The sequence below is a fragment of the Erithacus rubecula genome (assembly GCF_903797595.1).
Source record: "Erithacus rubecula genome assembly, chromosome: 9".
In the NCBI taxonomy this organism is placed as follows: Eukaryota; Metazoa; Chordata; class Aves; order Passeriformes; family Muscicapidae; genus Erithacus; species Erithacus rubecula.
Genome location: NC_136660.1, coordinates 29,920,517 through 29,948,506, shown reverse-complemented (window position 1 = coordinate 29,948,506; position 27,990 = coordinate 29,920,517). Strand labels below are relative to the sequence as shown.

Here is a 27,990-nt window from a genome sequence, read left to right as displayed (position 1 = left end):
GACGAAGCGAATCTTCCCGGGCTGCCGGCGGCCAATCGCGGCCGCCCGGGCGCGCCCCCGCGGCGCCCCTGCCGCTGGGCATGCTGGGAGCTGTAGTTCTATTCCTGCGCTGCTGTCGTTCTGTGCGCGGCTAGGCGAACTACAACTCCCAGTAGGCTGCGGGGCCCCGCCTCGCCGTGCCCGGCCGTGCCTACGATCCCCATCGAGCCCCGCGGGGCCTGGAAGAAGAAGCGGGTCCGGGAGCGCGCGGGGCGGCGCCTGCGCAGAGCGCGGCTTCCTGAGCGTCTGGTGGCGGCCGCCATTTTGTGGTGCCGCTTCCCTCTCCCGCTCGGGATCTGCGGCCGCGGGACCTGGCGCGGGGGCGACGCGGAGCGGGGGGAGCCGGGGCCGCCCGCACCCTCCTCACCTTCCCTTCGCCTCCGTGCGCCGCCGAGCCCCTCCGGCGCTGCCCCCGGGCGCGGCTGCGGAGAGCGGCGCTCGCCCACCATCATGGAAGACGACGGGCAGCCCAGGACCCTGTGAGTGGGGAGGGGGCGGCAGGGTGGGCAGCGGGCCCGGAGCGGGGCGGGGCGGCGGCAGGGATGCGCTGCCGGGGAGCGGGGCCGGGGCTCGAGGGGAGCCGGGGGAGCGGAGGGGCTGAGCGGGACAGAGCGTGTGCGGCCGGGCCGGGAGCGGGGTCCGGCCGTGGGGAGCGGGAGGGCAGCGCGCAGATTGCTGCACCCAGCCGAGGAGAACCCGGGCGGGCCGCAGCTGGCCCGGGCTGTGGCGGGGTCCGGCCCCGCAGTCTCCGGGCTCTGTCCCCGGAGGTTTGGGGGTGCCGGCGGGGGTCCCAAGCCTTTCCCGGGGAGCACAGGCCGCCCCCGGCCCCCCCTGCACGGCGGTCCCGGCGATGGGAAAGTTCTTTGTGCTCTCCCGGCGCTGGGTGGGATGGGGAGCGCCGGGAAGCCGGCGGGGATCGCTTTTCCCTCCAGCGTGTCACCGTGTGGTTCAATAACAGCGTATCGGGCCCAGCAGAAAGAAATAACTGTGTGTTGGCCGTGTCTCTCCGGGCTGTTTAGTCACTTGGTGACTGTCATCTGTTTTCTGTTTAAAAATACAAATGTAAGCGTTTTGGAGATGCTGTCGAGTTCTTTTCAGCTTTGCAGATACGGTTTTGATGAATTTTCTTTGTCCTGTTGGCTTAAACGGGGGAGGCTCGCACTTGTGGTTGGGCACTCGGGAGCGGGGATTTTGTGCTGCTGCTGATTTTAAGCAGTTCCCGGATTGCCCGAGCAGCTGCCAGGGGCTGTTCGGGCTCTGGGAGCGGTGCAGCCTTCGGGCTGTCCCTGCGAGAAACGCTCGGGCTGCCCGGATGACAAGCACAGCTCAGGACAGCGCGAATGAAATCTTTGTCTATTTAGCTTTCGGGACAGTAGCCTTCAGAAAAGCTCTCCGAGATAGTCTGCACTCAAAACCACTCTGAAGAAACTACTGAAACAGAGTGAAATGTCTCGTAGTTCTGTTCTCGCTTCCAAAATGATGACTTGGCATTTAAGGCTCAAGGCAGTTTGGTTTTTTTCTCCTTTCTAGGCAAAAGTTCTTTTAACTCGTTTGTAGTGTAGTATAAGCACCCAGTCCTCGCTCCCTGAGATGCGTAATTTAAATAAGAATATCTGAAATGCTTTTTGTGTTGGTTATCCAAATGATCTGAGTTTGTTTCACCCTCAGAATGGACCTGGGTTTGAGTCTTGTTTTAGCACAGGAGAAGTGGAAAGGGCAGAGTCACACAGTGCTTTATTCAGTTATATTTTCAAGGCTCCTTTTCTTTCTTTTTAAGCACTGCTGTATTCCCACTAAATTTTAAAGTGTTCTTTTAGGGCTAACAAGTTTGGGTACCACACTGGCCATGGGTCCTTTCCAGTAACACATCCATCAAGGATCTGACTTAGCCCACTTAGTTACTGACAAGAAAAAAAATAATTTGTACCTTGATGTCTGAAATAGCATCTCTACAGCTGCCCCAAATAGTTTATTGCACATGTGGCTGTTTAATTTGTTAAACTAATAAACAGCATGCACATTAATTTCCTAGTAGTTCTGTAGTAACCACAATCACAAAGGGTTACTTTCCTGTAATTATTTGTTGGCTTTTTGCATGGAAGACAAAAATTTTGCTGTAGCATTTTTTACATTTTACCTTCTCATCCCTACTTTTTATCTAAAATGTCTTTAATTTTAGAATAGCAAATCATGTTTTAAAGATTATTATCCTGAGCATTGCTTTTCATATAGAGCAGTTGTGATCTCCTAAATAAAACTCACTGTCCCCCAAGAACAACAAATAAAAATATTGTTAGTTGAACTTTTAAGTTTTCATTGTTTGGTTTATTTGGGGAAGGGGAGAGGGGAGAAAGTGGAGAACAAGTTGTTTCAGTAGCTGTTTGACCATGTGCAGAAGCACTTGATTGATAGTGTAAGCAGTACCTTTTGAATGTCTTTGTTTTTCACTCCTGAAGGAATATATTAAGTCCAAAATCTGTAAATTTAGAAGGAGTATTCTTTTTTTCTTTTTTTTTAGCAGTTGCAAATAATTTTTTTTTTATTTATAAAAAGCAATACCTACCTAACCCCTGTTCACTCAATGTCTCTGCCCATTTTAAACAGCTTGGCAATAAGGATTATTTCAATTTGCAGTACTTACAGGGCTGTTATGTTGTTTCCAGTCATGATAGGTCAGTCATGAATCTCTAAGAATTCTGAAAATTTTTTGAGGCTTAATGCAGAAACCTGACACCATTTACATTTTTTTCTTATATTTCTTAACTTTATAGAAATGTGAAGAATGAGCTTAGATACTTACTGCCAAAAAACTCTCCAGGAATGGGAGCCTTTTTTGTGTGATTTGTCACATGTAATTTTTTAGCTGGTCCTAAAATGAGCTATTATTTTCTGGTTTTTTTGTTATTTTGTTTTAATAGAACACTCGAGAGCTCTGTTTTCTGTGAGTACTGTTAGTTCAGGAGTAGAAGCAGGATTTTGATACAACCTGTGAAATCTATCAGAAACCTGATGTGTTGCTTATGCTATCAGCTCTCACAGACAACCAGAAAAGTTCCAAAGTTCCATTTTTGTTAATGCTTTTAGAAACGTTCTGTGTGGTTTGTAGGCATTCAGTGGCTGCTCTGAAGTCACTGCATACCTACAGCTGTTATCTCATCAGCCTTGCCATGCTGTATTCCAGCTCTGGAATGTGGATGAGGTGCAGGAGTAAAGCTTCACCCGGATTCACTTCTCTGGAACTTCCTTTCAGTTCAGCTCTTGTACAGGAATGTCTCCTGGAGGAGGATACAGAGTGGATTATTCTTGGTATCATTTTATTGCCAGTAGCTCACAAGCACTAGGCAGAGTTGCTAGAATTTCCATGGGTTCTTGAGCACATCAGTTATCTTATTACTTATCATTTTCTCTTTTAATTATGGAAACTGCCATTTCTTGCATATTGCTTGTGTGAGAGAGACATCAGATTTACTATCTTTCCTCAAAAAAGAATGCAAGGGAGTTTTGTGGAGCTAGAAGTAGTGGCTGTAAATGTCCCTTTCTTGCCTCCCTGTCTAGGATGCAATACAAACCTGTTTACCTTCAAAAATAAGTTTTTTCTGCTGAAGCCAAGGAGTTGAGTTCCAAAACTCGTGATGGACTGATACATGCCTCTTGTTCTCTAGATAGTTCTACAACATCTCTGAATTTCCAGTGGTTTGTTCTTTGTGTTGTCAGCAGAATTCAGAAGAGACAAAAAATTATTTCAGGGCATCTGTTTATTGTTGCTTTTTTTAGGTTTTTTTTTTTTTTTTTTTTTTTTGTAACTGTTTATTAATTGGTATTTAAGTGCTTCAGGCTTGCACAGGGAGCAAACACTATTGCATGTGTGCAAAAAGCCACAACTTTTGCTGCCCTGTCACATCATCCAAGACCAAGTTTAGTAAGTGTTTCTACCCTGCTGGGCTTTATAATTTTTAAAAAGTTTGCATAATACATCCTCTAGAAAGTATCAGTCCAAAAAGACTGAAATACCATACAATAGCATGTTAGGAGTCTTCTGGTTTCTTGAGGTGTGGTTCTGGTAATTTTGATTTCATGAAGTAGAATGGAAGATGCTGCTCTGTTACACCACATGTAAATGGAGCTAGAAAGGGAAAACTGGCCATGTGTAGTGGTGATTACATCAGCTGAGCCAAGTTTTGTGTTTCCAGAAAGGAAAGGTGTCTGTTCCTAATGTGGTGAATATATTTATTGCTTTAGTTGTAGTATTCAGACATTCACACTGAGGGTGTTTGCTTGTATGTTTTTATTAAAGTCATCTCTAGCTGTACTGAAGGAGGTGATGTTACTGCATTCTGCTTAAAAACATGAAAGTAACCATCAAGTCTTACTTTTTAGCATATTGTTTCAAATTTGTAGAGGTTTGTATTCCCATATTTTTACATGCAGTTGGAGACATTTGGGTCTCTCTGGGTGTTGTCCTTGCTACATGAACCTTTATTGTGCACTACTCTCAGTGTGTGTGTTACTGAAGTTTGAGTTTTAGCAACTTGGGAAGGGTGGGAATGCCTCTGACTAATGGAAATATTATGCACCAAGGCAGTATTTATCATTTAGGGACTTAATGGACCAGTAGGATTTCACATCCCATCTGAATCTAGCAGTCAAGATGGCCCTGATTTTTTTTTTTAAAGGCAGCTTGTTTCTTAGCTAAGGTTTATGATGCAACATTCTCACAACTACCTTAGTGAAGACATGACAGTATCAAAAAACCACCTAGTAAATCTTTTCTAGCAGTTAGTGTAACTTTTCCTACCTTGAATAGATTGCTGAGAAATGGCTTTCCCTGACCTTTTTAAAATATTTGTCAGACCAAGAGAAATTCTCCAGCTTGATTTTCAGACTTCTTGTGTTTTCCAAATACATGTTAATATTATGCAGAAGAGGATGATGTTTGTTTTTTGGTGTTAATTGTACTCCTTACTGTATCTGATTTGCAGTAGAAGTAGTGTTAATAAGACTTCACTATATTTGATTTCATATCAGTGTTGCTGTATCAATGTGCTGTGAAGGCTCAGTATTAATGAATACTATTCTGCAGCATACAGAGAAAACCAGTACTAGCAATAAGTTCACAGCACCACTGACCCTTTTTGCTGGAATTTCTACTGGGATATAAATTTTCCATCTGATTTTAGTAGTATCTACAAAGGTTAATACTTCCACCAAAAGCTATTAGTGATTTACAATTTATTTTTGGTGAATGATTAACAAAAATTTAGTTAATATTTTAGAAAGAAGGTATGGATAAATGTTTAACTAAGTTTTCAGGATAGAGCTAAAAATTCAGTGAGATGGACAATTTGTCCTGTGAGGGATCTTGGAGTTCTGCAATTTTAACTTCTCTACTGAAAAGCTTCATAACAATACAGGCTTCTATTAATGATTTCTGTTAATTCATATGTATTTAATAATAAACTAATAAGTACATGAAGGATTTTGGTGGATGTTTTATGCTCAGGTGATACTTCAGAAACTCAGTGTGGATCTTGTAGCATTGAAGTCCTTCTGAGAAAGTGCAGAATTGCCCCAGAGTTACTGAAAAAAGAATGACATAAACAAACATCTGTTGATAACATTGTGTGGTGTTCTGATGAGAACAAACAGTGTCCATTTTAGTGCTGCTGATCCAGATGAAAGTCCAGTTGTCAAACACAGAATTTGCTTTTCAAAAATTGTTGAGGTTTGCTTGTCAGAGCAATTTCCCAGCACACCTTTATTAACTCAAATTTGTCTGTGAGCAGTAAGCTTGTTCACATTTATGTTCACTCTATTAACAGGTCAGGCTGACTTTAGTTTGCAATTTTATGATGTTCTGTAACTGACCAGAGTAAACTGAATAAAATATATATTCTTTCAACTTCTAAATCACAGAAGGTTCTGCTCATCTTCATGGTTGCATTTGAATTCTTTCTGCCTTGACAGGTTTATTTGTAATGATGAATGTCCCTCTGCTGATGGCTTTTGACATTTGTTACTGTGACAAGCTTTTCTTGTAACTGATCACTTTGTTTACAATTTGATTACAAATTAGTCACATTGTTAAAAAGAGTTTAGTTTTGCTTTCATGACTTTCTCAGCCCTTACTGTCACCTGGTAAATCTGGGACTCTTATCTAAACTTGATAAGTATTTCAAAACTTAGAATTATTTTTCAAGATTTACAAACTAACAAAAATCAAAAAGCCTGGGTGATATTAAAATAGCACTGCCAGAATTTTGGGGGGTATCCCAAAGGTGGGAGCTGTTGAGATAGATGCTGTACAGTGCATTCCTATGGCAGAATGCTGCATAAATTGCCTTGTCTGTTGGTGAGTGGGCTGGATTTCCAAATGTTCAGGAAAACAGAAAAGTTGAGTTGGTTGTTTGCAAGGCAGCACAATTTGTCTGAGAGCTGCTCCTGAGCTCATGGGAGTTAGATGTGTGTTTGTACCCAAATTCAGAAGTATTCTTGATGAGATACTCAGTGGGAAATGAAACTTAAAATATCATTGCCCAGTTGGTTGCTTGCTCTGCACAACATTCTTGAGCAATGTTTTCATGCTTTTGACATCTCTGTGCCAGGGAAATGATTGGCACTAGATCCTGGTGTCCAGTGTTGTCTGAATTGAGCTTCACTTCTCAGTTGTGTGGCCAACATCATAATTTAAGAACTACATGAGTACTGCATTAAAACTATGAAATAATTTCTAAATGTTGTCTTTAAGATACCTGGCATGTTTTAAAGGGAGATTCTTTATGGTTGTTGAAGTTGTTAAACCTGTAATTACATTTTAAAAGATGATTTCTGGTTTAAAATCTTGGTCTTTTTTTTTTTTTCCTTGTGTAGCTATGTAGGAAACCTCTCCAGAGATGTGACTGAGGTTCTCATACTTCAGTTATTCAGCCAGATTGGACCATGCAAAAGCTGTAAAATGATAACAGAGGTAAGGCCTTCCACATCTGGGGAGGGAGGGGAGGGTAGCAAATGTAATGTAACTTTATCCTAAGTTGTCCAGAACAAATGAGGTTGAGGGCTTCTTTTGACACTACTGGCTGTGGGTTTCTTTGGGTTGCTAGTGTTTGGCTTTGGGGGTGACTCTGCAGGAGAGACCTGGGGTGTGCTGTCCTGTGCTTTACCTGTAACCCTGGCAAACCTTTTATCAGCTGGTAATGAGATTCCTCTTTTAAATAAAGATTGTTGCTTCCTCCTTGCAGAATCACATTGTTCTGATGATCTGAAACCTTATTATTTTGAGTGTTATTCAAGGCTGTTTTGTACATTTTTCACTTTATTTGAACATGAGCCTCAGTAATCTTGTCCCTCTTGAATAAATGGCTCTTTGCTAAGGATGAAAAGTAAGAAATCCTTCAAAATAAGTTTGACTCTTCCTCAGCTTCTTCTGCACTAGTTCAAATACCTCTTGTCTGCACCAGTACAAATAGCTCTTGTCTGCACCTGGCTGTTCTTAAATTAATTTTTCCTTGAAACAAAGTGACAAAATTTCCATAGTATTCCAGATAAAGTCTTTTGCACAGAGTGTTGGTAAGTATTAATGCTTTCTTATCTCCATTGTAAATACTTGGGTACCTCTATGGTTGGCAGCATTTCTGTGAGCTTTTTGACACATCCTACTTCACTCCTCCATGGTAGTTTTCCTTTTTTCTATGTTTATAGGTGGTAAGCTTTGAGCAGGCAGGGGCTAATCTGAGCTTCTGCCAGGTTTAAGCTTTGGTCCTTCATCTCTGGCATCTGTATACTCTTCATACTTTACAACATCTTATGCTTCTTACTAACTTGTAATCACAGATTTCTTGAGGACAGTTACATTAGTTTTTTGTCAAGATGGTTAATGAAAATGTTAAAAGGCAAGTCTTGTGACCAGACTTCTTTAGGAATGCTAGCAAAACTCCCCTGTGGGCTTCTTCTTCTTTCAGTGTGTCACACAGCTTGTTTGTTTCTTTGTTTTTACCTTATCATCAGCTTGCTGCTTGTTTAATCACTCTCATCTTTGTCTAGACTAATAATTTCCCATGTGACACTTTTCTCTGCTGCATTTGCTTTAAGCTTATTGGAGAAAAATAACAGAAGGATGACAGATCACTGTTGTTAGATTTTCTCAGACAAAACAGTTTTGATTGTCATGTGCTCTACAGACATAAGGTGCTGCTGCTCCCACCTTTGGCTGGGTGAGAGCTGTTAGCATCAGTTTGGTTTCTTGAGGATCAGATGAGAAATTCCAACATTTTTATCTTGATTGAGGCTTTGTGGTTTTAAGATCTTTCCATAAGTGAGCCATCTTTATGAAACAAGTAGATAATCAAAAACTTCTGGCATCTGTGTTGAGTCACAGAGGTGGCTGATGGTTCTTACCACATCACCTTTTAAAAACCTGTGCTTTTTCCATTTTAGCTGTGTGTATCAAATAATTACTCTTTTGTAGAGTATGTGACATGCACGCATCAAGTGTTGAAAAATTTCAAGTGTTTCTTTTGGGGGTATGTGATACTCTGGCTGGTGGCACATTGTAGATAGTTTGAACACCTAAAGATCTGAGTGTCTGCAAAAGAGATTATTCTCATGTACAAACAAGTTCTCAGTGCTAAAGAACTCCCTACAATCTAAAAGTAAAGCTGCACTTCAGCTGAATCATAAACTACACCAGATTTCCTAAAGAAACCTTAAATGGTTTTCCCAAAGAAGTGTGGGAGGAGGGGTGAATTAAGGCTTTATTTTTTGGGGCATCTGAGGTGAGTGTGCTTGTAGAGAACTTTGTGACTGAAACTTTTTTTGTGATCTGAGGTACATTTTCTCTCATGTGTTCATTGTGCATCAGTGAGAGGCCCAAGTACTGAGAGTGTTCAGGAGGATGGCTTCAGATTCCATGACTGTTTCAGGTGTATAAAGGCCTTGTGATCTGTTCAACTGTTGCATCTTAACAGCTTCAGAAGTAGACAGGACTATGTTTGAAGCAGCACAATCCAGTTTTAGGGGGAAGGATTAGAATTGTTCATCAGTGTAAGTGTGTATGAGTTGTCAGAAGTGAAAAGGAATGCTGGAAAAGGCTTCTCTGGTGTTACAGCTGTGTTCTACTGGCACTGAGGGAGGTTGATAGGTGAGAATACTGATGCCAGAGCAGTTCCTGTGTGCTGGACTCTTCCCTATCCATGTGAGAAATAACTTGCTTAGGGTAATATTGGTGCTTATCATCTCTTGGGTCAGTGCATGTGCTGGATAGTTAATGGGAGTGTTTTGGTTAGTTTTTGTACTCATTCCATCTCAGAGGTAGATCAAATCCAGCGTTCAAGTTGGCATTCTCAACATCCTTTCCACTTGATCAGCTTTTCAGAAAACTTCTGTTCTTTGCACTTTATACTCTGGTGCATTTATTACTTTGACCTCTGTCAGAGAGTACTTTTAAAGGTGATTTGTTAGGTCATCCTACAAAAACAGGTTGTACTCAAGGTTTAATACAGTTAACAGTCAATTGATTAATATCCTTTTCCCTCAGTCAAACTATTTGGAATTATTTTAAAATGTTATTTCCCAGCTGTTTGCTATGGCATTTTTCACTTGAGTCTGACACTGTGCAGCTTCCAGATTGCTGCCTGCTGGTGGTTTTCAGTTAAATAAAAGGAAAGACTTCTTAAGTAGGGCAAGAGAAAATTGCTGAAAGTGTGTCTGGGGAATAAAACTTCCTGACTTTGAGTATATGCATGAGGCAATTTTGTTCTTCTCTCCATTCTCCCCCTTTTTTTCCTCCTTCCCATCCAGTTTGTAGATCATTTTCTGATCAGTTATTTTTAGTTCAGTAAACTTCAATCCTCATTCAGAGCAAGCTATCCTTCAGAAACTGCTAGATCTTTAATAAAAAAAATCCATCTTCATAATTCTTGCATTTAAGTGTAATGTCAAAGGCTATTTCTTAAATCTGATGCAAATCATTCTGAAAGTTTCTAGCTATAAGTAATATATTTTCCTGGATTTTCTTCTCAGCAACCCGATAGCAGAAGGGTCAACTCTTCTGTTGGATTTTCTGTTTTGCAGCATACAAGCAATGACCCTTATTGCTTTGTGGAATTTTATGAACACAGAGATGCAGCTGCTGCATTAGCTGCTATGAATGGGAGAAAAATTTTGGGAAAGGTAAGTTGCTCACATGGTAATCTTAGATATAAAGAATATAGATTTGTGTGAAAATTTAAATGAAACTGTTGAAGATGTTTTACCTAGATTAAATATTGATAGAATAATCTTTTTAAAGTACTGATTTAAAAAAAAGTAAGTCTTGTTCAGGAAAGGTATTATTTGTGATGCTCTGTTTATGATGGTGTTTTATATTAAATATTGATTGGTAAACATTGACAGTTGTAACCCACCCTTGAATGAACTTATAAAATGTAAGAATTTTGTGAATTTATACTAAATCTTATACTTGTTTTCAGGAAGTCAAAGTAAACTGGGCAACAACACCAAGTAGCCAGAAAAAAGATACATCCAGTAAGTAATGTAATGCCACAGTATCACTTCTACACAAATACTTCACAAAGTGGTAATAATTTATCATAAATGCATTTAAATATAACTTCTCTCCTTCCCATCTAGTGTTTAATAGAATTTTGCAAACTAATTCTTCTGTTTCTGCTTTACAACTGGGAAAACTGGAGTGGACAGATTAAATTGCTGCTGCTCTTCACATGGAATCCTGAGCCTACCTGGTTCCCAGTGCTGTGTGCAGAGCATCACTTTCTCAGGAGCTGAAACTTTAGATAGCAGTTAAATATTTGATTAGTAAATTATTTATTTTCAGATCACTTCCATGTGTTCGTTGGGGATTTAAGTCCAGAAATAACAACAGAAGACATCAAGTCAGCATTTGCTCCTTTTGGTAAAATATCGTAAGTATCATTATAAACATTTCCATTATCAGTCAGAAAATGTTATAGTGAAAATGTGTTTCCAAGTTGAAATGTTGTTTCTTATCTATTGAGATAATTTTTCTGCTGTTCATTTGCTTGTGGGTGGGTGGGTGGGTGGGTGGGTAGTAAAGAGGGGTTGTATATCAATGTGTTTCACAGTGTAAATACAGTAATGTAATTGTGCTCTGGTTTGCTGAAAGCAATGTGCTTTTAACCTAAATTTATATGCTAATGTCCTTTGACTTTTTATTAGAATTTAATTGCTGCTCTAAGTGTGATTTTTTTGGTGTTGAGAATGTGTACAGAGTAGTGACTTGACAACTGGTATCTAATGTATCTTGGGTGTGTTTTATGTGCATTTTTGCTGCATTTCATAGGCAATGTGAAAAACTGGGCAATTGGAATATAATTCTATAAAGCAGCTAAATAATAATTTGGGGATGGTTTGAAAAAAGCTAATACTTATGAGAATGAAATCTGTTTTTTTAATGGTAATGGGATGAATTACAATTATAATATCTTAAATTAAAGAATGGTGGCTTTACAATATGTGCACATTTCTGCCAGTTAAGAGAATGTTTCTTTAAACTTCTCATGGACAATTCAGGTGATGCTAAATCACCTGATGTTCTAATTGAACATATTTAACTTTACAAAATCCTTGAGAGTGCTAAAGTATATATGTCCTAAAGAGTACTGCTACCAAAAAAAAAAAAAATTTGTTAATCTTCTATCAGTTTATCTTTATAAAAATCAAAGTTGCACATGAGCGTTTTTGTACTACTTTACAGGAATATATTTCTAAGAACAAAATTCTTATTTTTCTCTTGTTCTGTACGCATATTTTTAAATGAATCATAAATCTTATTTCTTACCTCTGCTGTTTTGTTTACTTTGCTTTTTGTCTCTTTATGTGGTAAGTAGTACTGTTTTAAAAATCAATTTAAAAAGAATAATTCAGGTTTCTGTTTCTCAATCTATATTTATACCTGAGACCTGCAGTTTTTCTAAAGTCCAAGTCACAATTAAAAGTAATAGCATTCTGGTTATTTTGCAGAATTGCTCATAAGAATGGACAGAATCTTGAAGGCTAACTGCAAGGAACTGTGCACACTGGAACTCAGTTGTAGATTTTTTCTCATTTCTATTTATTCTTATTATACATTATTTATATATACATATTTTAGTATTTACATTTTAACATTCTATATTCAGTGCAGTTCTATATTTCCAATCATTTTAACTTACTCACTAAAATTTCTGTGTAAATTTGTTGTTTTCGTACTGGTGTGCTTAGCATTGTTGTTAGTTTTATTCTCCTTTCTTAAATTTCTGAAAATGTCAATTTTTCAAAATTTACAGCTACCCAAACTCCAAAATGATGGTAGAGAATTGACCAAGAAAAATAAAGAAATCTGTTAACAGGCCATGTATGCCTTTTAATTCCTATTTTTTCCTCTTTTTCGATTTTTTTAATATTTCATATATTTTGTATCACTAGGCAGAAGACATTTAACTATTTAGAAAATGCATGGTAAATTAGATAGAATTGTTACAGTAATTTATAGAACAGTAAGCCTTAGAGGACCCTAGCCAATAGAATATTAGAAAAGGAAACTTTGTTTCTCTTATACTTCAAATTTGAACATTCTAGTTATAGCCAGTATAGGTTATGTGCATAGGTTGCATGTTTATTACATGTTATTTTTTTTGTCCTACTGCTTTTTTCTAACAGGTAAAGGAGCAATAGGGAGAGTTCAGGAATGACTGTAGTTTTAGGGCTAACTGAATTTATAAGAAAAAATTATGCTCACAATACAGTGTGTGTGGTTCCTTTTAGTTTTTATTTTGCAGGTTATCAATACTACCCTCATATAGCTGTGCTTCTTTTCACAGGGATGCACGGGTAGTTAAAGATATGGCAACTGGAAAGTCAAAAGGCTATGGTTTTGTATCTTTTTATAACAAACTGGTGAGTAATCACAATGCAGGTTTAAAATAGTTCCTCTTTTCCATTTTTAGTTTTGCCTGTTTACGTATTCGCTGTTTATTAGACCTCACCCAGGGAAACAAATTTACATGTACAGGAGCTGTATGTATGTTTAGGACAATGTGGGGAAACTGTGAATCATTTTCCTTAAATATTTAGCATAGGGAAAAACACAGTTTTAGGATTCTAGGCATATAAGGCCTGTTTGTGTGGTCAGAAGTCCTACATGTCAGATCTCTTTTGATGTTCTATAACAGTTACCTGTAGCTGTGATAATCAGAGAAAAGATTTTAATTTCTTCAGATTTGCCAGTGCCATAAGATACTGCAATTCCATGCCTTGATTTAGTGTATTTTTCCAGTTGCACTTTCTTTGTTCTGTGTTACAGCTGAAAAAGCAAAGAATAGCTGTTATTTCCTTGTACTCCTCTTCCCTTATCATACAGTTCTGTTTGATTCCTGTGACCAGAAAGGAAGTGTAACAGTCATGGGATTGAAATTACTGGATTCTTTTTCAGGCTGAGCCATAAAAACTCCAATTTCAAATTTGTATTCATTCTACAAAATTAATCGATGAATTCTAAACATAGTACTAAAAAGTACTCTAAATTTTATGCCCAGATTGCTGTTCATTCCCACAGCAGCTGCACCTGTAGGGTTATGGTGTGACTGTTCTGAGCTGGTACTTTAAGGCCTGTTATTCAGAATGTATAATTCTGCTAGATTTGGGGAAGTGGGATATGCTCCCAGGCTTCATGTACTCCAGCCTGAGCTCTTAATGCATAACACAGTTAAGAGAAAATTGAGCTCCTGCTCATTTATGGATCAGTTATGGCCTGGGCTCTGTTCCATTTTTGTCTCAGCTGTGATCCTCAAGCAGGATAGCAGCAAGATTGATCAGAGTGTGTTTCTTTTCCTAGTCAGTTCATTATGTATTCACCATGTTTTAGGAGCCAAGGGTGCTTGAATCTGTTGGGATCTTTCATTGTCTGGTAGTTTGGTTTTGTCTTTTAAGATTGAGTTTTTCTTTTCCTATTGGTCATCTTTTGTAATTCCATTTTTGTATTTATATGTTTTCAAATTAAGTACTCAATATTATTAAAACCTAGAAAGATCAAGGTCCTGAGTTTGAGAAAAGAATTCTAGCTGGGAGCAGTTCACCTTTAACTTGTCCACATTTTCTTTGTCCCATGTGCTTGGCAGCCTTTTCCTTTAGCTTTGTGTTCTTGGAAAAACATTTGAAATGTGCACTAACTGTACGTTCTGCCTGTCTTCTTCCAAAGCATTTGGGAGACAAATTGCTTCTTGCAGCTGTTAGCAAAACTTGCCCTTGCTTACCAGATGTTTCTGCTTACACTCTGAACTCAAAGATTGTCTTCAGTTTCATGTTCAAGATAAAAAGTGGGCCATGGATTCTTGTGTGTGTTCATACCATGACTTTAACATGTAGAGAACTTACAAAGCGTTTGCCTCACACCTCCAGGAAGCAAAAAAAAAACATTAAATGATAGTTACTTTATTTCAGTGATTGGTCCTGGTGTCTGTGTGACTTTCACACTTTTATGGGCAGCTTTTGAACTTTCTAATGCAGATGCTTGCATAATATATGTATAAATGGTATAAATGTGTGTGTGTGGGTACATGTATGTATATGGTGTATTTACAGGGAGGATATATATGATTGCAATTGGCTTCTCACCTGTGTAGAAAATAGTTGAGAGGAAGGTTTTACCAAATGACTTCTGAGGGCCTTTTCTGTAACCAGTTGCCTTCAGTGTTAATTAATGCTTGTCTGCTTGCTATGATTGTTCAGATTTTCATACTCTTCTTAGTACTGTTACTGGTGCAACAGTGGAATTAACTGATGACCAAGTCTTGGTAGTAGATTTGCACACAGTTTTTGTTTGGAAGTGCTACAGTCTCTGTTTTAATCTCTTCAGGATGCAGAAAATGCTATTGTACACATGGGAGGCCAGTGGTTGGGAGGCCGCCAGATCAGAACTAACTGGGCAACAAGGAAACCACCAGCCCCCAAAAGTACACAAGAAAGTAAGAGCTTCATGTCATGCTGTGTTGTGTTTGCTGTCTTTTCATTGTTCAGTGGGGGTATAAAGCATAAGCCAAAATCATGTCACTTAAATCACATACTAGCTTGCCTTCCAGATCTTGATCATATTTTTTTGGTATGTTGTATTGACATAGTGCTGGCACTGCTGGTCTGTCATAAAATATTGAATGTGTTTGTTAAATATGAAATTCATGCTTGTGTACGAGGTAAGTGTCTGGGTTAATGTCAGCCCACTGCTGAAAACCAGCCTTCTCTCTTTATAGATAATACAAAACAGTTGAGATTTGAAGATGTAGTAAATCAGTCAAGTCCAAAAAATTGTACTGTGTACTGTGGAGGAATTGCCTCGGGGCTAACAGGTATGAAGTGTTCTCTTATTTTCCTTTATTGAAACTTCTTGGACACCAGGATGATTACTAATTCAAAAACATCTTATATTTTAGATCAACTTATGAGACAGACTTTTTCACCTTTTGGACAGATTATGGAAATAAGGGTGTTTCCAGAAAAAGGTTACTCATTTGTCAGGTATGGACAGAGAAAGCAAAATCTCTGGGTCTGTGCATGTAGTAATGCTTCATCTCTCTGTAACTTCCCTTGATTGAAGTTGTCCTGATACAGTACAAGCTATCACCATATATTCATAGAATAATTTAGAACTTGTAAAAAGGACTCCCAGCATCTTTACCTTAGAAGATCAATGTTTGTGAAAGCAGATGTTTTTCTCTGGATTTCCAGTATGTATGGAGTCACTGTATTTTAAGTAATCAATTGGAAGTACTATAAAACATAACATCAGTTTGTTTTTACATTTTTTAGGTTTTCTACCCATGAAAGTGCAGCACATGCTATTGTTTCAGTTAATGGAACCACAATTGAAGGACACGTTGTTAAATGTTATTGGGGTAAAGAATCCCCTGATATGACTAAAAACTTCCAACAGGTAACTGTACTTAACCTTTTCTTTGTATTGCAAAAGCAATTGTGTTTATACCTGTAATGACTTCCCAGTTATAATGGCTAAATTTTGTGGTGGATTTCTTATGAAATTCCATGTTCTGTCTCAGTTATGTTCCAGTTCATCAAATTGGGCTAGTGATTTTGATGGAATATCTGTTACTGTCTTCTGGATATGATCCAAGATAGGGAGAAACTTTGAGGTAATTCTAATTCTTGCTGTTTTGCTAACTGCAGATTAGGTGGCTGTCCAACCAAATAGTCTTTGGGGTTTCAAGCAATACAAATATATTTTTCAGTGCAAGGATCTAATTAAGTCAGTGACATCTTATTTTTCAGATCTCATTATTGCTTGTTTTAGCTCTTTGATTTGCCTTCAGCAGCACAAATGCAATGAACCATCTCTAGAATCTGAAGTACAGTGGGTTATTCTTTCTGCAGGTGGATTACAGTCAATGGGGACAATGGAGTCAAGTATATGGAAATCCACAGCAGTATGGGCAGTATATGGCTAATGGGTGGCAAGTACCATCATATGGAATGTATGGCCAAGCATGGAATCAACAGGGTTTTGGAGTAGAGTGAGTAATTATATTTAATTTTTAGAACATTGCAAGATTACTGTATCTTAAGTTTCAGGCTCATTTGGGTCAAGGATTGCACAAGGTTTCAAATTTTAGGGGGACTCCTGTGTGCTTATGTTCAGTGCTTGCCATGAGCAGATACTGGGATGAGTCTCTCTGTCTTGTACCTGATGGCACATTTTGTGTGTGATGGAGGCAAAAAGACCTACCCAGTGTGGTAAAATTTTGGGGGGTGGTAAAGTTTTGGGGGGTGGTCTTATCTGGTATCTAAATATATCTTGGAGTCTGACTTGAGGTGGTGAATCTGAGCCAGGAGCCTGGGTATTTGCCTACAGGGTGAGAAAGAACTGCACACAGACACTAACTTGTGCAGTTTCAGAATTTGGGTGGACTTTTAATAATGTGTCTCTTGAAGACTGAAGTCTTCACAAGGACTCTTTGTTTTAACAGAATTTTGAAATAACTTGTTTGCCTAGTTCTTCATTATCTGGTGCCAGATAAACATATTAAGCCCTGATAAACCTATCACTGATGTTCATGCTCATGAGGTATTGGGTATTTCTTGAATTTCTGCATCATTGATGTTGAGTTCCTGCCACCTGTTCATGCCTTTGGAGGCAGGTGCCATACCCAACTGGTATCTAAGGTTTGTGGAGTTTTTTCTCCTTTATTTTTAAAAAGCTCATGATATTTTCAGGAATCACATGTTGTGCAGCTTAACCTGAATTACTCATTAAAAAGAGGAAGAAATTGTTCTATTTTGATACAAGTAGTTGTGTAGGAAGTATTTTGTGTTTGTTTTTTTTTTTTTTTTTTAAATTGCTTTTCCCCACTTTTTTAACCATCCTGTTTCTTTTTAAGCCAATCTCCATCTGCTGCCTGGATGGGTGGATTTGGTGCTCAACCTGCCCAGGGACAAGGTGCTCCTGTAATACCTAACCAAGCTGGATATGGTATGGCAAGCTACCAAACACAGTGAGCTGGGACTCTGTTTAAAAGTGTGTATTTCATGATAGGCTGCAGTTTCCAGTGACATTCTGAAGACTGGAATGTAGACAATGAAAAAAAAAAAAAAAAAAGAAAATATTTATTTTAAAAATGGAAATGTTTGGAACCTTTAGCACAGCTTTGCTTTGGTGAAGGACACAAATGTCTTCTAGTTCTGCCTTTTTAAGTTTTTGTTCATGATGGATATGAACATGTTTTTCTTTGTGTACAAAAATGAAAAATAAAGTCAATAAAGACAATTCTGACTACAAATTTTGATATAGTAGGAGAAATGGCTAATGAATTTGATCTTTAGGTTACCATTCCTTTTTTTTTTTTTGTTTTGTTTTGTCTTCAGTGTTTTATATCATTGTGATTTTAAAAGAAATGACGTTGAAAAACAGCGAGTTGCTTTTAATTGAACACAGATCCTGAAATAAACTGTGGACCAATCACTACAACCTGCGAGACAGTATTGAGTTTTCAAGAAACCTATGGACATGGCTCAAAGTATATGTAGGTCTTGGAATAATTTTATAAAAAAAAAAAAATATTTAATTTTTTTACATGCTTACAGAAAACAGCTGATACAATGAATAGCTCAGTCTGAAATGAAAAACAGTACTGTCTGAGAAATTTCACATAACTTTTGCTGTCCACATTCAGGCACACGTTGAAACTTTTCAAAGCTGGTTTGCTTGTTAAAACTGTAGTTTACATTTAATTTTGAGAAGCAAAAGTGTTTTTTACAAGTATGTTGTTTGTATTCAAATCAGACAGTCATACTTGGGCTTTTACATAAAGTTTGAAGGCTACACATTGTAAATATTTCATAATTACAGTGTTTCAAAAGCATGCTCAAACATAGAAGTAGCAATGTAATTATTCAAAGTAATACTTAATATACCCTACTGCTTTAAATGCAGTAGATTGACAAGAATGTGCAAGACTGACATTTCCAAAGTTGGCTATTATGTAAAGTTACATAAAGAACTATAACAAAGAGCCTTAATTTTAATTTCATAAATCTTTAATGCATCACCTTTTTGTCATTAGAAATACAAATTTTTTGCTTTACATTATTTGGTATGTAAATACCTTGGTTAACAACCTTGTAAACCTATTCAAGGTTATTATAAGTTGTATAGTATCTTAAGTGTTTTGAAAAATCTTGATGTTTTTTAAGTCTAGAAATATTTTGCCCAAGAATTTTTTAACAAGATTGTTAAAAACATCTTATTTTAGAGAATATTCAATGTGCCATTTGGTAAATGGAGATGCAGTTGAAACAGTACACTGAGTTGTGACTTATTTTTAATTAAAGTTTTTGTCTTTATGGGTGGTTTGCATGTGATGAACTTGTACAGAGGCTGGGTTGTTTGTGTACTGAGTGTGTAAATGGATAAATCATGAAGATGTTTAAATGGTATACTTGGGTTATTTCTGAATTATTTTATGGATACCTTGATATAAACTGCCTCAATAAATTTGAAGTTGAAAATGAATGTAAGTTAGATACAAGTAATGTGTCCTCCCTGTGACAGCTAGAGGGTGCAAATGCCTCAGCTGTAATCTGGAATGCTGAGGCAGGCACAGTTGGAAGGGAAAGAGTAGGATTTGCAGTGGTAGTTCAGTGAAGCAAACTTGCATTTTAAAAGAAACAGAAGGTTTGGTTTTTAGAGATGGTAGTTCAGAGTGAGTGTCTGAGAAGCTGTATATTTTCTCTCTTCTGTTTCTGACCATGCAGGTGTTGTGAGGTAGAATAGTCTGTTTTGAAATGGAGATTTGCAGTTGTGTTAAACCCAGCCAGGTTGTGCAAATAACTACACTTATTGCTGTAGCAAATCACATGAGGGTTTTCTTTCCTCCTCTTTTATTGATGTGTGAAGTAGTACCTTGACTTTTAGATCAGGTTGGAAGTGAGATGTACTGGAAGAGCAGTTTAGTCAGTTGGCTCAGCTGCACCAGAGGGACTTGTGACTCTGGGCATCTCATGCATGCAATAATGGCTGAAGTTAGTGTGGAACCACGAGTGCTCGTGCTGGCAGAATTGGCCCTTTATCTCCTTTTCTCCTTTCTGCTATGTGTAGAGTCTTTCCACTCAAGATGGGAGTCTTGTCTGCAGGGCTCCAGTTTTTCTATACATTTTGTACATATGTGTATATCTACGCGAGGATCGGCCTATACATTGTAGCTCGGGAAAACCTCACCAGTAAGTCGGTGTTTTTAGTACACTCAGCCAGGTTAAAAAGTCAGCAGAGAGATGAATTGTGAGTCCCTTTAGGGTTTATTCGACTTCACTTGAAATCTGGGGTTTCTACATCCTTCTAGGTGTTTGCCATATGGCTGTTCTGGGTGCATGCTGGTGTGGAGGCAGTTTGTTCTTTAGGCGCTACTGAAGATTTAGATGATGCAAGTACATTGCCACATAAATGCCCATATAAATGGGTGTGAGATTAAGGCAGTGATCTTTCAGGTCTCAATATGTAGATCACTTTAAATCTGATTATTTAATATGCCTGCTGTAGAGCTGGGCCGTACCTGACCTGTATTTCAGGATGAAAGATAGGATTTACCTTCTGATTTAAGTTTTTTGTCATTGATTTTTATACAGCTTTTCTGTAATGGTGATATTTCTTCGCAGACTGCTCAAGGTGTGGGGGTCTCCAGTGTCCTTTAATGTTTCTCTAGCACTGCGAGGAAGAGTTGTAAATTAGATTGCTTTTTACTCAGTAGCATTCATAAATGCATCACTGACAATTTTTTGGCACCAAAGAGCCTCTTGCACCATACTGCTTTTATGAGTGACACTTACACTGTTGTAATTTCTCTAACTACAGAAATTGACCACTACCTAACCCTTGCCACTAGGATTTGGATTTCAGAAACACTGATTTATTCTGGCTTAAGTTGATGCGTGCAACCTAAACCAAGGTTGTAATCTGCATTTGCAGAAAATGTTCAATAAAAGTGGAACATGATAAAGGGCTTATCCTGTATTTGTCATCTGTCAAAGCATTGTCCCTCTTTGCTGTAAAACTGACAACAGGCAGACAAGGCTGAACTTGTAAACTATGCACTTGCAGTCATGTAAAAGATGTTTTATTTAAGAAAAATTTACAAAATCCTTTTGTATTTTGTGAAGTTGCAGTAGTAAGGCTGTAAATCTAAGGTTGCTTGTAGCTTCTCATCAGTCCTGCCTCCTTGTGTATATTTGCTAACAGTTTTTAGACATACTCTTCCTGCAGAACCTTCTTCTTTCTGAGAACTTCATGAGAAGCGATTCACTGTACCAGAACCATTGCCTTCATTTCACTCAAAAAAGTCTCACAGTGAATAAGGCTTAGTTTTGCAGAAAAATAGTGATTTGTTTTTCTTGTGTTTGTACACAAGGAAGCAGACTTAAACTGTATGGACATGATTAGTGTCTGATACTTCTTAATTATCTGACTGTTTTTGAACAAGGGCACAAGTGTTTGTTTTAATCACGTGAAACTGTTTCCTGGTCAGCAATAAAAGATTTTGTTGCACTGTTCTTACATTGCAAGATACAGGCAATCTTTTGTTTGGTATACTTCCAAAAAATGGATGGGGTTTGTGAAGAACTGCCTTGTTCCAGCTTGAATTTTCATATATAGATATAATCTGGGATCTGGATTGTGGCTGTAAGAGCAAAAGAAAGTTCTCCTGAAAGTCAGTGAGAATTTATTCCTTCTGATCACATGTGGTGCCTGTGCCACATTGATAAATTTAAAGGTTTCACTATGTAATGAAGTTTCTGTTCATAAAAAGGCAACTGCAAGGCAGTAGCTTCTGGGAAGGTCTTTGTCAAGTTTCATTTCAGCTGACTTCTATGAATCCAATTGATTGTTTAAAAAAAAAAACCCTTAAAAGTTGTTGTGCTTTTCAATATCACATGGATAAAATCCCATCCTGCTGTACTATAATTTCAAATCAAAGAAAATGCTGAAGTGTTTACTGAATGTTTTACTTGAAAAAGAAACAGGACTTCATGTTGACAAGTGAACACTGATTGTGTTGTCCTTTTGAGGCTGTGTGCTGATGTAGATCATGGATGTGTGAATGACATGCTCTGCTCACTGACATTTAAGGGATAATGACTCAGAACGTTAATTTGACATCAGTAATGATTATTTGAATACAAGTTATTCTTGCTTAAATACACAGCTCCCTATGCTTTGATTAAAGCTGATCTGAATCTTACTGGTTATTAAAGTATTCTTGATATGCTGTGGAAAGAAACATGGTTTTCCTTCTGTCTTAGTGTTGAAGCTGTCAATAAGGCATCAGAGTTGCACAGACTGTTTGTTTTTTGTTTAGAAGAAAAACACTTAATGGAGTTGTCAGGGAATTCAGTGTAAACTGACTTTTCTGTACTGGTGGGTGATGGTGTTTGAATGTTTCCCTTCTAAAACTGTGGCTCAGTTACCATTCCCTGCATGAACCTGGCTCTCACAGACCCCAGATTCTCAGCAGCTGTCTTTCCCAGCTGCTGGAAGGGAGGAGGAGGAAGGGGGAGGATGGTGAGAATAGGTGGTGCAGCAGCAGCAGTGCCAAGGCAGACTGTCAAACACATTTAAGATCACAATAGGTTTGTACAGACACAGTTGTAACCATTCAGACACAAACTTGCTTTATATGCTTGCTTAAAATAATGTGGCTTTAAAATTACAAAAGTAGAAATCACATAACCTCTTTGGTTCTTCATAAAATAGGTACATATTAAACAGCTAACCTAGAGCACTGAAGGTGACCAAACAAAGGAGCAAATTGCATTAAGCATCTGAATTTGCAGACTTTTGTTTAAAAACAAAAGTATCTTGGCATTCTGTTGTGTGTCTATATTGACCTTTTTGTTGGTATAATTGAAGTAGTTTGAGATATTCACATCTGCTTGTTGAACATAGTCCCATGCTTGACAACTTCTGGAACAGGGATGGATAAGAACTGAATAAGGATTGTAGGTCTACCACATGAAACACTGGATAATGCTCACATTTCCTGGATGGAAATTGATTTACTAGAGCCAACTCTGTAGAAGTATAAATATCACAGGGATGATGAAAAGCTGCTGTCCTCATTTGAGTAGCTGGTTCTTTGACCTTAATAAATGAGGAATTATTATTGGGCTGTTATTCTATGAAAAATGCTCTTCTTGGGTTTTTTGTTCCTTTCAATGGGGCAGATCTTTTTCACTCCACAAATTATTTGTTTCATTTAATGCTGGGTTGTCAAGCATTTGTTGCTTATTCCAAATATTCCAACTCAGGTACTGACTGGGAGGAAAATTATCCTCTTAGTTATTAAAAGGACTATTTAATTTTGCAATATACCTTTGTAGAACCATTTCTACTCGAGTTTTACTTGCACCAGACAGCACAAGGAGTCTACACAAATACATCTTGGACTCAACTGCATCAAGCTGCTGTTCCATCCTACAGCTGCTGCACCAGAAATATTTATGCCTTGCTCCTTGCTTTGGTAAACTGCAAAGCTTGTGTTCTGTACAGAATAAATCTGTTCTGTATAGTTGCAAATACTCAGAGAAAGCTGAGGTGCAGTGTTTTCTGAACTCTTGCTATCTTGGTGTGGACTGGGGCTTCTTTCATTTACAGGTACATGCTGTGGTTTTGTAGGGGGAATTTGTGTTTGTGAGTTTTTCTAGAAACTGATTTCAGGCTAAGAAAAATAAAATGTGAATGTTTCTAGGACACTACTCCTAGGTGAACCTTGCCTCCTACTTGTATTTATGTGTTCTATGGAACAAGGATATGAAGGTCCAAAAACATCTCTCAAATAATTTACAATGGATGTTTTCATAAAGGGACAAATCTATATAAACTTGAAGTATATAACAAGATCTTGTTCCAGAAGTGTAGCAGCTGTTCACATGTACTGCTGATACATTGGAATGGTCAGTACCTGAGGTCTGAGGGCCAACAGATGTTGCTGAAGGTGTTGCTGCATTTTGAAGACTTGAGGCAAATTCACATGGTGATGTGAATGATTCACATTGACTTCTGACAGATTTCCTCCCAGCACCTTTTTGTTGTGTGGGTTTTTTATGGAAGAACACAGAAACTGTCCTACAGGATGTATGCACAGAAATTTGTCAAGGTATGTGACATTTTACTTTGAGTTCATGTTCCAAGGTCAGTGTCTAGTTCCAAGTGTCTGACAAGCTGCATGACTTAGAAGTTGATGTTTCCTTGGAATGCTTCTACAGCAAAACCTTACTGAAAGGGATTTCTGGAGTCTCTCCTGTCTGTGACTTGTGAGTAAAAGGAAGACAAGATGCAAGGTATTTGTTAGAGGGATCCAGGTATGTCTGAGTGCACTGAGGCTGTAGAAACAGGCATTCCTTTGTAATTATTTAATTGTAGAAAATGCCTATTGATAGTTGAATTGTGAGATCTGGTTCAGTTGTTGTCAGGGCCATGCATGGCTCATTTTCTACACCCTGTTTTGCTGTGTTTCTCACTTTAATTATGTTTCTAGTCAACAGAGCTGTACTTGCTTTTCATGCACCAGGAGACAAGTCTGTTGTCTTTGCATCTGGTTCTTAGCAGAATCACATTGACCTATACCTCAGGTATCATTTTTAATATTTCCTTGTAATGGAAAAAATCTTTGATTTCTGCTGTGTATACCTGTTTTAATATTTATAGATGGGTGTTAAAAGCATGTGTTAAGTATCTTTTTTTTTTTTTTTTTTTTTTTTTAATCTTCAGGTTCATACCAGACTGAACATATCACAAAAGCTGGGTTTTCTTTACTGCACTCCCCAGTCAGTCCTACCTGTGTGTAGTCCAGAAGACCTTAGAATGCTTTTAAGATTTTGATAATGATTTCTTATTTCATTTCTAGTTGAATATATGAATATTTTACCAAGTCAAGAGTTTTATTGCTGTGAAATTTCTTATTGAAAACTGCAGTTCTTCATCACAAGACCTAATTAATGGTGCTGCTTTATTTTCTCAAAGCTGGGTTTAAGTACTGTAGGTAAAAAAAAAAAAAAAAAAAGGCATTTGCCTTTGAAATTTAAAGGCAATATAAAAGGAAAATACAATCCTTTATAGAACAAAGTTGAAGAAAAAACCTGAGTGGTTTAGCAGTAAGGTTGTTATCAAACTTAAATACACATTTAATACTAATCTAATGAAACATTTTCTTCCCTGTCAGAGCATAAAATTGTAAAAAAATCAATCACACTTAAATGTCAAGCTTTGAAACACTTGGTCTTGTTTTTTTTCTGAGTGCAATCATGAAGAGAGATAGGTGTAAGTAATGTAAGGTAGGAGCACTACTGGAGTTACTCAGCCTGTAATTCAGTTTCTGCATGTTTGAATTCACTGCCAGAGTTTTGCAGTCTGTATTTTGGCACACATAAGGCTGCTGGAGTTGGAGGTACTGAGGAATGTTCTACAAGATTAGGGATTAAAGTTGACCCTGTGAACCTCCTTATACTAGAAAGTATTACAAAGGAGTGAGTCAGAGCTTTCTGTGAGTTCAAAGTGAGGAGTGCTGGACAAATTCCCCAGATTTATTTAGGCAGGCCTGAAATAGAATATAATTTTCTACAGGAATTCTCTTCAAGGCTGTTTTATGCTGTGTACCTTGCAGAAGGTTATGCTTAGATTTACTCTGTGTATATCTTACTAAAAAAAGATTAAAACCTTTTAGTACCTGGTCTTTTACTCTGGTGTCTGTGAATCTTCAGGCAGTAACTACATTTAGCTAAGAATTGCAAACTTTGGTTTGAAACTAAAAATGGTTTGTTGGTTTAGGGTTAATAAAAGTCAAAAGTGATTCTTGGCTTTGAACTGTGAAAAACCACCCCAGATCTTAGCATCCAGTGCCATTGCTTCCTCTGAAAGGACCAAGGTTAACCACAGTGCTGTGTTCTAGCAGCTGGTCACTCATTGCTTTGCAGTGAAACTGAAAACTGTGCTGAAGCATTTAGGTTAAAACCTCATAAATCTGAGTCCTTGCAGGTTCATGATACTCTGTGCATTTCAGCATTGGCTGGTGTGGAAGGAAAAGCTTTCCAAGCCATGTTTGCCAACCCATCATGAATATCAAGATGTGAAGATGAACAGTGATGGAGTTTGAACCCTGCTTTTATTGAACCTGTGGTACTCTGAACAGTAGGATTTTTGAGCAGGAATTCTTGATTAAAATACCTTGTTCTGGCCACTGTTTAGTTTGCAGTACAGTATCTAGTCTTATTTTCTGCTCTTAAGCTTTTAAAGTCTAAAATCTGATTTTAAAGGGCTGGGATTTTTTTGTAGAGAAAAGAGAATTTGCAAGTTTGAAGGCCTCCTCTCCTCATTGTTAACATATCTAATTTTAAGTTCTTATAATCACATAAGTAAGTTCCACCTCTACTGAAATCAGTTGCATTATGTTGATGTAAATGAAATCAGGTTTAAATCATGAGTTGGGGTTCTCATAGTCTGTTGATTAATTTTGAGTCTTTCAACTGCAATTTGGTGTTGAAATGAGCTGTGCATTTTATGAATTTTCTGTGGTGTTATTCATAGCTCAGCATGTTCCAGAATAGATTTTTGCAATGGCAACAGCTAAGCACAACTCCTTTCATTTCTTTTCAAATCCAGCTATTTAAATTTAAGTAAAATTACTCTTCAGAATACAAGTCAAATTTTAAAATAGAATCTTTGTCTGAAATCACATTATCAAGCGTGTGTCTGCCTTTTTGGGTGTCTTGCACATTCTCTTTCCCCCTACACACACTCACACCCATTCCTGCCAGTGTCAGTGGGAAATTTGCTGAACTTTATCCAGATTCAAAGCTGCCCTGATTTGGGATGGTGAGCAGCCCGAGGCTTGCTCTCACACCATGTGCTAACAGGTCATGCAGGTGCAGAATGGAGCAGGAGGAGGCTCTTTAAGGGCATTTGAGTATTTGAACAGGTCTCAGTTTAAATGGTATCCAGTTCCATAGGTGTGAGTGCAACAAGGTGGTAAGTACTCAGAGCACACCATCCTCTCTATATTGCTGGGGCTGCAGCCAGAGGTTATGAAACACCTGTGTGGGTTCATTTTTAAGGGAAATTTTGCCTTGTGAAATTAAGGAAAAGCTATAATGCAAGGTATAAAAATCAATGTAAAAACATAGAGACGTGGCATGAGGACACTGGCAGAGTTTGAATTAAATCATAATTTTCTATATATGGGTATTACAGCTTATTTGTGGAAAAGAATGGGAAAAAAAAAACAAAAAAACAAAACCAGCAAATGAATCGTGCCTGAAAATCTCCACAGAATTCACCTGGAAGGAGAAGTTCCTGAAGTCATTATGTCTGATGAAGCACTGGATCTTGAACATGAAAACAGGACACGCAGAGCAGCTTCGGGAGCACGACACTGAGAGGGCAGGCACTGGTGTGCCCACCTGGGATTCTGCCTCTGCAGGAGTACTTTCAAGGAAAAGGGGCAGGAACAAATCTTAGAAACATTTGTATCAACTGGGGAAAGGAACCGAAAATGTCTTGGATTGTAAAGGTCAATTTGTAACAGATCTGTAGGTCAGGTTTCCTGTTACATGAATGGACGAGGAGCTGGGCTCTCTTGGGTCTGTTGGATGTGCACAGTCCGACCTCCAACCATTCTCACAGTTCTTAGTATTACCTCAGCCCCAAATCCTTGACATTTAGTCTTAAAGCTAATCCAATAACTTCTTGTCAGTACACTGACTTGAAGATGATGTAGTTGTCCTAGGAGTATGAGTTCCTAAGACTTAAAATAGAAACTCTGGGCTTTGTGACCTGATTCTGAAAGAAAAAATCTGGTGGTGTCTGTACTGCTTCGGTGTAAATGTTCTGCCTGGAGTACCTGGCACTGGTGGATATGACTAAAAAAGCTTTGGGAAGTGCATGTGCAAGCTGTCTTCCCCCACCCTGCCCCTGCTCCTTTCCCGTATGCCTCTCCACGTGCTTTACCTCTCCCGGCTGTGCCCTGTGTGACACCCTGCTCTTCTGATGCCTGCACGGAATTTCCACTTGTGTCCCAAATGTGTCTGTCTCGCACATCTGCCTGGAAGCGCCATGTGCAGCTGCTGAGCAGTTCCCTCAGCAGAGCAGCAAACGTTCTTATTTTTTTAATCCATCCTAAAAGCAAAGAAATTTTTAACAGCTTTTGGCCCCGGTGCTGAAGGCAGAGGTCCAGGGGGTGCAGGCCAATCCCTTCAGCTGGAAGGTATTGTGCTGTTGTTTATTTTGGAAGCACAGATGAAATTGATTTTTGTGTTCAGTCTTCTGGTGTCACCAGTTCCCAGGAATGAGATCTTGGCCTTGTGCATATAAGTGGAAAATATCCATAATTTTCAGTGAGATGGGGAGCCCATCCAAGTTCCCTCTGTGAACTGAGCTTCTTAGCAATATGTAAC

General features: G+C 38.4%; 1 protein-coding gene across 4 annotated transcripts; it reads left to right on the top strand.

Moving 5' to 3' along the window:
- The first annotated feature begins 216 nt into the window (after window positions 1-216).
- On the top strand, window positions 217-21,564 carry TIAL1 (TIA1 cytotoxic granule associated RNA binding protein like 1). 4 transcript variants are annotated; one of them, XM_079312091.1, is made up of 12 exons: window positions 217-518; window positions 6,907-7,003; window positions 10,105-10,203; window positions 10,503-10,557; window positions 10,868-10,955; window positions 12,873-12,948; window positions 14,906-15,014; window positions 15,297-15,392; window positions 15,477-15,561; window positions 15,853-15,976; window positions 16,432-16,571; window positions 17,436-21,564. In XM_079312091.1, exons 1-12 carry the CDS (start codon window positions 490-492, stop codon window positions 17,551-17,553), a joined length of 1,116 nt encoding a protein of 371 aa, XP_079168217.1. In that variant the 5' UTR covers window positions 217-489; the 3' UTR covers window positions 17,554-21,564. The 4 variants fall into 4 exon arrangements, with proteins under 4 accessions (XP_079168217.1, XP_079168219.1, XP_079168218.1 ...); XM_079312093.1 differs by having other exon boundaries at window positions 10,054-10,203; XM_079312092.1 differs by lacking the exon at window positions 17,436-21,564 and adding an exon at window positions 16,101-16,193 and having other exon boundaries at window positions 252-518; window positions 10,054-10,203; window positions 16,432-16,569.
- The last annotated feature ends 6,426 nt before the right edge of the window (window positions 21,565-27,990 follow it).